The 13,179-nt window shown below is 39.6% G+C and overlaps 2 protein-coding genes across 2 annotated transcripts; both read left to right on the top strand.

Annotated features, from left to right (window-relative positions):
• The first annotated feature begins 4,404 nt into the window (after window positions 1–4,404).
• Window positions 4,405–5,458, top strand: LOC133730481 (putative F-box/FBD/LRR-repeat protein At1g78760). The gene is made up of 3 exons (XM_062158062.1): window positions 4,405–4,615; window positions 4,794–5,329; window positions 5,414–5,458. The coding sequence occupies exons 1-3, from the start codon at window positions 4,405–4,407 to the stop codon at window positions 5,456–5,458; spliced, it is 792 nt and encodes a 263-aa protein (XP_062014046.1).
• A 4,369-nt stretch (window positions 5,459–9,827) lies between these two features.
• LOC133730480 (F-box/FBD/LRR-repeat protein At5g56420-like) lies at window positions 9,828–11,796 on the top strand. The gene is made up of 3 exons (XM_062158061.1): window positions 9,828–11,156; window positions 11,317–11,451; window positions 11,494–11,796. The coding sequence occupies exons 1-3, from the start codon at window positions 9,828–9,830 to the stop codon at window positions 11,794–11,796; spliced, it is 1,767 nt and encodes a 588-aa protein (XP_062014045.1).
• Window positions 11,797–13,179: the final 1,383 nt, after the last annotated feature.

The raw sequence follows: 13,179 nt of genomic DNA, 5'->3' as shown, positions 1-13,179 counted from the left end.
ACAAACTACTCTTGAGTATAAAAATAAATTGCATGTAAAGTAAATGAACTAGGAAAACAAAGTGTAGATGAGCAAAGAAAGTAAAAGGCTGAAATTGAATCTAAATTGTGAAAGGTAAAGTTGAAAAGTTAAAGTACCCATGATATTGAAAGATAAAATTTGAGTAAAGATTTGTTTATTAATTTGTGTGTTTGTGTAGGACCATTTTTTTTTTTTTGAATCAATCCATCAATGATTGCATTACTTAACGCAAGCCAGAATGACCATTACATACCCCTCCGCTACCATTCAAAGATAGACAAGAGAGATGTGAATGTAACACACGGTACATAGTCCTAGACCACTCAGTAGACATCCAGTGCTCACTTATTAAAGCAAAGCCTATTAACTATGATAACTCTAGGACATAGTAATAGGCATAGTTCAAAACGAAAACTATGTTTTCTCCTTGCCCTTTGTGCTAGGGCTAGGAGATTTCTTTGAATACAAGACAATTAAAACTTCTTCAGCTGGGACTTTCCTTGCTTTAGATGGATTCTTGTTTTTAGAGCCTAAAGGCCGGCCCTTCTTCTTCTTGCCGCCACCCCCCCCCCCCCCCCCCCCGGCATGCTCCATTTTTGCAATCTCAGTGGGCATTGAAGCCAAAGGCATCATCACTTCTTTTGGGACAAACATACCTCAGGGGGTCTCAATGAGTCCCAACGACTTGGCACTAAACTTGGAAGGAAACTCAGGCATTTTGACCTTCTTTGCAGCAGCATCAATTTCTCTTTTCTCTTGCAACCCGTCAAAACCACACTTGAGCTTATTTAGATATGTGAAAGGGGACGAAGGTCTACCTCGTTTCATGGTTTGCTGCTTATTGTCCACCGAGACTAATGCTAGGGTATGATCCTGTTGTTTGGCGTGATCATCATTTTCATCCTCCTGCATCCCCGAACGCAATAGAGCATGCTTGATGACAATAGGCCTGCGACTTTTGGAGGTCTCCATGCTGCCAAACAGGTTCCTTGCAATCGGAAGTACAGGGATTTGTGTTCCCTGAAACATTCCATTAGTAAAACAATGCTCCTTGAATCCAGAAAAAGAGCTTACCAAATCCAAACATGGAGGAGCTGCTGTGGTTCGATCAGTTTTGGATGGAGTGGCCACAAGGCATGTCTCATTTTCACGGACACTGAGATTACACTTGCGACATCTTCCGATCCCTAAACCCTAATTGGCCACTTGTGTAGGAGCATTTAAATGAGTTTAAAGCTATTATATATATAGGTTGAAACCTAGGCTAACTTGGGTTGTAGAATATGAGTAGGATTCGTCTTCCTTTTTCTGATAGATACGTCTATTAATACTTTCATTTAGTTGCTATCTTGAATATTTGCAATTGAAATTCTTAATTAGCTCAAACTCTTTCCTTGTGAGAATTCATTCCTTAAATGAACACTTTAGCCGATATCGTTTTTTAGCATACTTGGGTTTGGTCAATTACTTTTAATCTCCTTCCCGATCATTTGCGTAATCACCAATTTGAACTTGGATATCCCCACCACATTGCTGTGTGATCTACTTTCCTCAATCTTTCAGTTGTACCACTCAAAATCTCTAATCTTGGTAGTCTGACCAAACGCTGCCTTCATTTTTGTCGTGTGACTCAATGCCTCTTTGGTCTATTCACTCAAACTAGTTATATTTGATGTAATGTGAGAATTGCTAAATTTAGGTCCAAACTGTTTGTTACCAGATCTCTTAGCTGTCTTGGCCGAGATGATTTTCATACGCAACATGGCTGAATTCTAAACTACCTAAGGGCTAGTTTGAGATTGCTGTGACTTTAAAAAAAAAACTGTTGCTGCTGTGTTGTGAGAATAATCAGTTGTGAATTAAAACAGTTTCGTGTTTGGTAAATAATATTTTTAAAAGTGCTGTCAGTACATAAAACAACTGCAGAGTGTGTTTTGATCCATTTTTGTTAGTGCATGTGCATATCGGTGCACTGAATATATTTTTTTCATAACTTCTCGATTTGAGTTGATCGTTAGACTGTTATGCTATTATGCCCCTTAATTAAGTATTCGAGCTTCTGTGTGTTCTATACTAGTTTCTATTTTGCAAATAACTGAAAATTAGAAGATTGTCAGGATATTGTCCTTTTGTCCTATCATTAACATTATTATGGAAAATATTTCCAATTCGTCCGAAATTTTGTATTGCACTTGAAACTAAGAAGTTTGCAAAAGACTGGAGTTGATTTTATGTGTGGAAAGTTCTTGTTTTTGTTCAGTTCTTTTCATTTTGGACAAAATACTGTTTACTCCCTATACTTATAGGGAGTCAATGTTTCAGTTCTTGACATTTCGATTTCACCTAGAAACTCCCTATACTCTCCAATTTCACACGAAAGGTCTCTGCCGTCAATTCTCCTTCAAAAATTTTGTTATCTTGCTGACGTGGCACTCCTTTCACACTGAAATGACAATTATACCCTCAGTTACTCTTTTTTTTTTCTCTTTTGTTTTAACCTCTTCTTCTTCCCCTCTAGCTCGTCTCCATCGATCCTCATCTTCACTGCAAATCCAAACCAACAATGCAGATTATTATGATCTTCGCGCCACCATCTCGCAAGCCAAAACCTCGCCGTCCCACCACCACCAACGTACCCGCCACTGAGCAAGTGTTAGCCATCCCACCATTCATCCATCATCCCCGTCATGCCGGCAAGCACCAATTTGAAATATGAACAGAGCACCACCTTAGAGAACACAACAAGATGCTTTTTCAGGCCTGGATCAGGAGTAGAAGGTGTGGGAGGCTTCTTGGCGAGTGGCGACGGTGTTTCGGAAATTGCGGCGGGCTCGGATCCTCCTCTTCTTCTACGCAACACCATGGGATGCGTTTCTTCCAATCTCTTCAACCACGACGACGACTTCTCCCAGCTGGGCAGCTATCCGAGCCCACCCCCACCCACCACGCCACCTGTCCGAGCCCAGATCGCTCTGGTCCGACCCCAAGCCCCTCCAATTTGACCCGGAAGTCATTAACTCATAGGAGCTCATGGCGGCCTCGACGCGACAGCTCTTGGTTATCGCCGCTCCCACCGCCGAAACCCTTCTCGATTCGGACCCCAAAAACTGCCGATATGTGGGCGGATCTGAGGAGGTATTGAAAATTGTAGATGAGGGGTGGGGCAGAAGCGCTGGCTGGGGGTGAGTGAGGGCATTGGGGTGTCGAATAAGGAAAGGAGGGAGGCCTACGTTAGGAGAGGAATGAGGGTTGGGATGGTGGTGGTGGGTGGTCGTTGACAACGACAATGGTTAAGGGAAGAGAGAGAGAGCGGGAAGAAGAGGTAAAAACAGAAAAGAAAAAGAAAAAAAAAAGAAAAAAGTAACTGAGGGTATAATAGTCATTTCATTGTGAAAGGAGTGTCGCGTCAGCAAGATAACAGAATTTTTGAAGGAGAATTGACGGCATGGACCTTTCGTGTGAAATTGAAGAGTATAGGGAGTTTCTAGGTGAAATCAAAATGTCAGGGACTGAAACGTCGACTCCCTATAAGTATAGGGAGTAAACAGTATTTTGTCCTTTCATTTTTTTGGATATAAATAGAGATTGCATTTATTGGTGAAATTGTAACGATTACAGTTATTGCTGCAACCCTAACATATTTGACGGTCGGCTGCCCACAAAGGCCCAAACCCTAGTCCCTAGCTATCCTAGTATGGACACTCCACTCCAGACTGGACTTACTGTACTGCTGGAACTAACGCGCTAATATTAATCGTTAAATCAGGCAACAATAGCAAAGATGGCATGAAATACGAATAGATCTACTCACTTACTACCAGCCGTTTTTCGGCTCCATTAGTTCCTTTTTCATTCACAGTCTCTCATCTCCTAGTCTGCATTTGACTGTTAATCTTCCATTCGGTGACTCTAGCATTAGTTTTATTCTTTCAATGTTTAAAGGCTATTAATTAGCTTTCCATTTCTCAAGGTTATTATTCTTTTTATTGACCAATTTTCAAGGTAGGTTGCCGTTTCACTATATCATTTAAGTTCTCAGTAGTCCGAGAGTCAAATCTGTACTTTGTATCTGAGTTGGTTATAAAATGGCTATGTAGTTGCCTCATGTTGTTCTGCCATAATCATCAGCTTTGGAGGACCGGCCTTGATCCCTTCTGAAGACACAACTATTTTCATCTAATTTCACCTTTCTGCAACATAAATCCAATTGATAGGGTTCTACCGGAGGTTGAAACCTGGAAAATTTCACTGATCACGGGTAAGTGTTTCCCCTTTCCTCTTCTGATCAAAATTTTTTATACACAGTTTTAGATTTTGTAGGAACAATAGCTTCTTTGGACTTACATCAGTGCTTTCAATTTGACCTTGAATTAGGGTAGAGAAATGAATTCGATGTTGAAACGTGGAGCAAGAGTGCGCGAAGATAGGATCAGTGAATTACCAAAAGCACTTGTTTGTCACATACTCTCCTTCATTCCGACAATAGAGGCTGTGAGGACTACTGTTTTGTCTAAGAGATGGAACGACATGTGGACTTCTGTCACCAGTCTAGACTTCGACGATGACAGAGAAAGTTCACCAGTACTGTATGACTGTAGTCATTTTACCAAGTTTGTTAATCGTGTACTTTTCTTTCGCAACTCATCAGACATACAACTTAGAATTCCAACTTAGAATTCGGTATTTGTCTGACGCGGATTGTGTTGAAGATTGGATTTGCACTGCGGTTAGGCGCAATGTTGTAGAACTTTATATATACTTCACATGTGCAGACAAGGAATTTGCGATTCCTCGTAGTGTTTTTAAATGCAAGACATTGAGGGCCCTGAGACTTGAACTCCGTTGTAATACTATTCCTAGTGATTTTCCTCCATCAGGGTGTTTCCCCAATCTCAAGTTCCTTCATGTAACATTTGAATATCCTGATTCAAACTTACCGGAAATGCTTTTCTCTCGTTGCCCTGCTGTTGAAGATATGATCATTGATGGGGTGGCCAATGACATAAAGTATGTTTTCGATGTCTCTGCACCTAAACTGAAGTCATTGAGGATATGTTTGGTAGGTACTTCTTATGAACTTGATGAGAACGATGTTCATATTAATACTCCAAATCTTGAAAAGCTTGTGCTCGAGAGGGTTTCTTTGTCAGATTATAATTTGGAGAATTCGAAATCTCTAGTCAGTGCTAGTATCTCTTTCAATGCCATTTCTGCATCTGAATATGTATCCTTTTCAACTTGTGCAATTGCGCTCCTGGCTGGAATCTCCAATGTCAAATATCTGTTTCTTTCAACTCATTATTTTGAAGTAAGTATTATCATAACTTCTATTCTATTGCACAAGATAATATAGGATAAGAGAAATCATTATCAATCTTTCTATGCTGGATAGATTAAAGGAGTGAATGAAAGAAATTTGTTGGTAATTACTGATTAGGTTTTAGTTTGGCCTTGAGATAATAATAGTTCTAGAATGGTTATATCACTAATATGGAAAAAAGAAAAGAACACAGAACTAATATATCAATCCATTTTACATGCATAGTAAATACACGCCGCCTGCATCTCTTAATATTCCTGTCTATTGTTCTTATTATTCCCTGTTTTTATCAGTCATATTGTTGTTCTTTGGGAAATTATGATGGAAACAGTTTGTTATGGGTAAGGAAATTTATAATTTTGATAATGGTTGAGTTATTTTATTGATACATGTATTATTCCTATAGGTTTCGTATCTACCTGTTTTTATTAATTTGAAAAAATTGGATCTGCTTCTTCATGAACGCAATTACTGGGAAGTGCTGGCAGAGCTTCTCTCCAGAGCCCCCAAATTGGAAGATATTGTTCTGGAAGATGTAAGTGAAATTTCTTCTTCTTCTTTTTATTTTGTTTTGTATAAATAAGATGTCATTATACTTGTGCTTAGTTATGGTAAAGTGCAATTCCAAGATTGGACTCTGAACATTTAATCCATCTTTTCTTGCCAGAAAACCAAATGTGATATTGAATATTCAGAGCTTTCATGGAATCCACCCAGGACTGTGCCTATTTGTTTGTTGTCACACCTACAGACCATCACAATTAAAGGATTCAAGGGACGGAAGTTTGAGATGGGAGTGGCAAAGTATTTGTTAAGCAAAGGTTATGTTTTGAATAAATTGACACTTTATACAGCTGGGTTTCTGTATACTGAAGCTGAGGAGATGTACAAGGAGTAGTTTTTGACGTTTCATAGGGTAATGAGTTGTCAAGTTAAGTTTATCAAGATGTGATGTTAAATCAAGATTTGAGTTCAGTTCTTGGTTTTGGAAGGACAAAATTTGTAAAAGCACTTTGTTTGTTGAAACTGGATATATCTATTATCTGTATCATTCAATTGTTTTATTTGTTTAGATTCTTTTAACTATGTGAATAGTTGCTTACATATTGTGGCATTTATATATCTGAATGGGCAAAATATTTATAAAATATTCAGTTATGCCTTGACTAGTCATTTGAGATGAGTGGAATCATACCTGCTTCCAAGTTAATCATGAAGTTACTGAGAAATGTTGAGCTGTTATTAATGGTTATGCTTATAATGTTAGTGAGAAATTTGAGCTATAGAGATGTAGATAAAGCAGTTCCCGGTCTCAGTAATGTTGTACGGTCTGAAGTTGTGTCTGTCTTGGTAATACTCCCCCATTATATAAGGGTGTTTCTAAATGTACCCAGCAAAAATCTATGTACACTCAGCAACCTATTTAAATTAAAAATATATAAAACAAATTTGACTAGTTTCCCATTATGCCCCCATTGCTAAACACTGACACACAAAAAATCTTTCCAATATCTTTATCAGTTTATCCTTAGCACAGAGTCAAGTCGTCTGGAGGAGGTGCTGCTAGGCCTGGAGGAGGTAATGGAACGGCGGTGCCACGACGGAGGACGGCGAAGGAGGCGGCGAGGCCTGGTTGGAAGAGTAGGTGGCGGACTGGACTTGATGGGTGGTAATGGCAGTGGTGGTGTTGCAGTTGTTGTAGTTGTTGGCATTGTTGTCCATTGGTGGGATTAAAGTTTTGATGTGGCGAACTGGAAATTGGGGTTTGATAAGAGGGTGCAGTGAGGTTTGATTTTGCAGGGAATTTTTGTAGTGGGAATTCAAGAGTTGGAGTTTTATTAGTACAACATCAAGTTCGAGGTTGTTTTGTCTGGGGATGAAGTACTCTTAGTTTCTTCTTCTATGTACTACTGCAATCTAATATTCTATGCCCCAAACTGATAGCCCAGTTGATGGCCTTACAACTGCTGGAGTGAACACAACTCGGTCATCGGCTGCAACTTCTTCTACCTCAACATAAATGGGAAAAGATTATGATTTCTCTTCCTTAATTAACACAAGGGATGTTCGCAAAATAGTGGTCGAGGACCCTTGATGGGTGATGATCATGATCCGATGGAGGTCTCTGTTGTACCATTTAAAAAACAGAAAAAGAAAAGAACAGTTAAATCATAGGAAAATATTGCTGCCGAAGCATGGTCTTTCATCTTCTTCTTTAGTTTAATTTTTCTCTTATTTAAGACGAGGTCTAGTAAAACTGTTTAACTCTTGAGAAAAGAAAGGGAATAAGATGTTGTTGGGTACAAGATGAGGGTATTTTAGAAAATTTAGTTGAATTTAATTAAATATTATTAGATATAAATAATTAGTCGGGTACATTTAGAAAGACCCTTATATAATTTATTTCTTCTATCAACCTTATTGCTTCTACCACTTTCTTTGTACATTTTTTCACGAATATTTTTAATTTCCAAAACTCTTATGATTAATTAAATTACAGTTTGAGGCCATATCATCATTTCATAAATGCAGTATAGTAATAAATTGATGCAGTATAGTTAACTATTAACTGAAGTGTTGTTTTCTCAACGTGGTGTGCTGGTAGAGATCCCAAGTTCAACTTTCCCCTTCCCTATTGATCAGGGTAAAAATATTAAACCAAAGATAAATAGTGCTGTTTTGATTCCTATGTACCATGTGTATATGTTTACGAATTTCTTTCTAATATCCATGACTCTTTCTATTTTCTGTAACATCTAGATGGCTAAAATGATTGGTACTGATAATAATGCTTTCTGAGCGTAATCAACTGGTTGTCTGAGCCTGATCTTTTTATCATGGGATTAAACTAAATCATCTTTTTATCAGTAATAAACTAAAAACCATTTTACTAATGATTGATGCAATTGTCAGATTTTTTTTTTTTTTTAGATGAATTGCAATTGTCGATTAGATGTTCATTTTGGTAAAGATTAGAATTTAGACATATACTTAGATTATGACCTTATTTTATGCTTTAGCATTAGCATGGTTGATTTATAGGTGAACTCTTAGCTTGTAGTCTATGGTCAATCATATCTGTTCCAGTCAATGGTCCAATCGGTTAAGAGTTCTATTAATTCTACGAATTACATCGTTCATCTTCTCTCCCTCTCCTATTGCGCGCAATCTCACTACAAAATTTCATAAACGAAAAAGAAAGAAGGAAAGAAATTGCCAAAAAAAAAGAAAGAAAGAAGAAAACTGGGTTGTGGCCAGTTGCAAAGTTTTTCTTTGTCTATTTAATCAGGAGTACAATCAGATATTTAAAGCCAATTGGAGTGTCATGTTTAATGAGCAAGATATAGGGTAACGGACAATCGTCGTACTCCATGATTAATTTCGCGTAACAAATGGTATCTTTTGTTTGTTTTCTTTTGGTTACCCCTCTCACGGACACAAAATGGTACCAAACGTACAAGAAATGCAATAAGAATCATATAGAGAGGAGCAGAGCTCACATTTCTGGTGAAACCTTTTTCTTTAAGGAAAGCAAAGAAGATGCACTAAAATTTAAGACAGCTGATATCTACCATGCATGGTTTATCATCATTGCAGACAATGTAGTGTGCGACTTAACAAAAACATTTCAGGCTATCGTATTCGAACTCTGAGAATTAAGTTGTCGATGTCTATATTATGAGCTTAAAATTTAGGAAGGTTTTGCGGGTCATATTGCCCTTTTTATGAATGAGAGTTTATATTTTTCAAATTCAAACTGATGATGTACTCTTTTAGAGCATTGATGTTCCAAGTTTTGTGTGTAGATTTCACTCCTAAAGGGTATTTTAGCTGTGCCATTAAGAGTTGACAGAATTTGGCTTGAGTGGAAACCCCTCCTAAGTTCGAGCTCCAGCGTACAATTACGCCTCTTAGGGCAAGTTCACCCGTTGGGTCACCAGGTCACCCACTATTCACTACTTTTTAGTGTTAATTTCGTGCCCTGGGTCACGAGCACAGTGTATTTCGTGCTCTGGGTCACCCAGTACAGTGTTCTGGGTCACCATGGTGACCTGCACAGTGTATTTCGTGCCCTGGGTCACGAGCACAATGTATTTCGTGACCCAGAGAATGAAAATATACACTAAAAAACAGTGAATAGTAGGTGACCCGGTGACCCAACGGGTGAACTTGCTCTTACTGGTAGATAACTGGGTTCACAACTAACCTAAGCGTGGGGCCGTATGTGGGGCAACGAGCGGAGTCCCACATGTGTGCTGACGCTATGATTTCTGTAGAGCTAAAAGGCCAAAAGTCGGCTAAGCATTGTCTTTGTGGCCCAGCCCATAAGGGTCATGGGGACTTGACGTCTTCCCCACGGTTCCACAGTTTGCCCTAGCTATAAAGCTTTGCTTAATAAACGGTCGCTAGCAAACCTAGAGCGTCGGCCTTTTTTCTTCTGCTGTGTTCTGATCCCATCAGTTCGTACCAAGTCTCAGAGCCAACGATGGTTGAACCGTTTTCTTTTACAGGGCCGCCGTCGATCATATGGGTTGGGCGTTATGACCCTACGCTTCCCAGACCATGGAAGGGTTTGATTGATCCTTCCACAGGTTGGCTATATTTCTGGAACCCTGAAACCAACGTTACCCAATATGAAAGACCATCGGCCCCTCTATATCATCATCAATTTCAGCTGCAGCAATATCCATATCCATGGCTTCCTCGTTACGACCGGCCACAACTCCAGTACTCTCACCAGTACCCAGAACCTCTCTCTACATCTCATGCCCCCATATGCGCCTCACCATGTATTCCGATTGCGGTTCGAGCTCCACACCCGGTTACCGTTCCGATCAACTACCCACGATATCGATCCCTGATTCGTGAGGAAGGTGAAGATAGGGATAGGATTAGTGAGTTACCGGATGACCTTATTTGTCACATACTTTCTTTTCTTCCAACAATAACTGCCGTAAGGACAACTGTTTTGTCTAAAAGATGGAACAAGTTGTGGACTTTTGTTCGCCATCTAGACTTCGACTTATATAGAGATCGGCCCGATGGGCAAAAGTACCTTTTTGAGAGATTTGTTGAATTTGTATTTCTCCGTCTTGTTTCACTGGACATTGGAAAATTTCGTCTTAGATATGCCTCTGCCAGCTGGGAAGGTGATTTTTCTCATGTTGACGATTGGGTTTCTGTTGCCGTCTGGCGCAATGTTGTTGAACTTGATCTTAGAATTTTTTATGTTGCTAGTGGGTATCTTTGTCGCCTACCTAAAAGTATTTTCTGGTGCAAAACCCTCAAGGTTTTGAAACTGTGGATAGAAGATATAGCTATTCCTGATCCTCCTACAAAAGGGTGTTTCCCAAGTCTCAAAGTCTTGCATGTCACACTTATAGATCCTGATGATAAACTGGGAAAACTTCTTTCTTACTTCCCTGTGGTCGAAGATTTGAGCATACACGTACAGATGAGGTACTCTTACAATTTCTATAGCAATTTCAATCTCAAAGTCTCTACCCCAGAACTGAAGACGTTGAAATTAAGTATGGAACGGGAGGAAAGGAGAAACTACGAAATGGAACGTGATTATGGTGGAACCCTAAAACAGAACCATTTTTGTGTCGATGCCCCAAAGCTTGAAAACCTTGATCTTGTACAGATTCCTTTGTCAAATTATATTTTAGAGAACCCAAAATCCGTAGTCAATGCCAGTATTGCTTTCAAATCCCTCGCTGAAGAATGGTCTTCCTTTCCAGACCTTGCATTTCAGCTTCTTACTGGAATATCTAATGTTAAATGCCTCTCTCTTTCGGATCATCCTTTCGAGGTAACTTAAGTATATCCCAACTATTATTTTCTTCATAAACCTGTTTATTTGTGTTGTCTATGCCACTGGTAATTTATGATTTGGAATTGCAATATTAATTAGTATGCTTCTAACTTCTGGATGGCTGTATGTTTAATACTTTCACTATTTCCCCCTGCAGGCTTCAAATCTCCCTGTTTTTGGTAATTTGAACCAATTGAAGCTGGTTCTTCGTAATTGTAGTAGCTGGGAATTTCTAGCAGCTCTGCTCCACAGAACACCCAATCTGGAAGATCTAGATCTTGTCTTGGAAGATGTAAGTTGTACGTGTACCACATATTGTGGATTCTTATTTCAGGAACTCTTATTTTATGCTCAGAGAACCGGAGGCGAGAAAGATTATCCAGAACTCCAATGGACTCCACCGGAGCTTGTGCCCAACTGTTTGTCATCACACCTCAAGACTATCTCCATAAGAGGATTCAAGGGTCTACAATTTGAAATGAAAGTAGTAAAATACATGTTATTGAATGGTTGTCATTTGAATAAGATGACAATTTATACAAGTATGTTAGAGAAGGAAGAGGAGTACTGCAGAGATCTTTTGAGCTTTCAAAGGGTAATGACTTGTCAAGTGGAATTTAGGGAGATGCAATTTTAGATGTTACATGCATGCATGGATTTTAGAAGAATTTTTTTTTAGTGCAAAACATCTCGTAGTTTTTACGGTGAAACACATATATTTGAACGGACAAAATATTTTACCCTGGAAGTTATGGGAACCAAATCCTAAATTTTGCTTTGTTTCTATTACTAGGAGAAGTGGAGAACCCATCAATTGATGCAATGATGATGTCAACATGACATAGGACGCAAAAGACAGTGTTGCGAGTTTAATTGGTTTTTTTTATTCGACAATACATTACTGATCGAGTCTCTACATTACTTGATTTCTTTTTATAAAACAATTGAGACGTATATTTAAAATGGAGAAAATAATTGAGCTTGTATTCATACCTCGACAAGTGCTCTATTGTTTGTAAAAGTCCTCTTAAAAATTCTCTTCTCCCTTTTACAAACTAAAGGAAGAAAAAAAAAATTATTTATCAACAAACTAAATAAAGAGATATGAATAGAACCACTCTGAAACTATTTGAAAAAAAAAAAAAAAAAATTGCTCCGGTAAATTTAACCTCAAGCTACACATCACTAAAGATTCACGCGCTTGTTAATTATGTTGCTGCGGCGCCAACAAATAAACAGAAATTTTGTAAATTGCACGAACAGTCAGAAACTCAGAAACATTTTTGACATTTTAAGTTTAACCATTATAATGGAGAAGCTCATAGAGATGAGAGTCGAGAGGGAGAGCGAGTTCACTCGGAACCCTAGCGCCGCCGCCTTCAATGAGCTGCTTCTATGGAGATCTCCGTCATCTCCGCATCTGTGTTCGCCTCGACGAACGTGCTTCACCACTAACTGCCTTCATCCTCGGTGTGAGGGATGGCGAGGCAGCCTTTGGAGGACAGTGTTGATGTGGCTGCTCTGGCGTCTGACTGGGCAGCGTAATTGGGTCTTCGATGGTGGAACTGGCCTATTAGTTGCTCTCCTGCAGAGCAGGTGTTGGTGTTTGCACTGGTGGATGGCATTGATGCAGGCAACGTCGGAGTCGGGGTTGGGTTCGATCTGGTGGATTTTCATCGGGGTTGGATTTACTCTGGTGATCTACGGCGAGGACTAGCTGCGAGTCTTGTGGTGGCCCGGAACGATACCGGAGATGCAGATGCGAACGACGCTTGGCGTGCAACGTCGTGGCTGGGTGTATGACAGTCTGATCTGTATGATCTTCAACGCACGGATCGATCGCATATTGGTTGAAATTGAGGGCAGATGTGGGTCTTCTGCCGGACGACTTGGCCAGGGTGGTCAACGCTTGATGAATGGGTGGAACAGCCGGCTGCCGGATGGCCTGGCGGCGACAAAGGCTGGCTGGAGGCAGAGGATCAGGTTCTCGTTCCCTCTGGATCGGGTTTGGGCTTGGGCC

The sequence above is a fragment of the Rosa rugosa genome, chromosome 2 (assembly GCF_958449725.1).
Source record: "Rosa rugosa chromosome 2, drRosRugo1.1, whole genome shotgun sequence".
NCBI classification, from domain to species: Eukaryota; Viridiplantae; Streptophyta; class Magnoliopsida; order Rosales; family Rosaceae; genus Rosa; species Rosa rugosa.
This window is presented reverse-complemented; position numbering and strand designations above follow the sequence as displayed.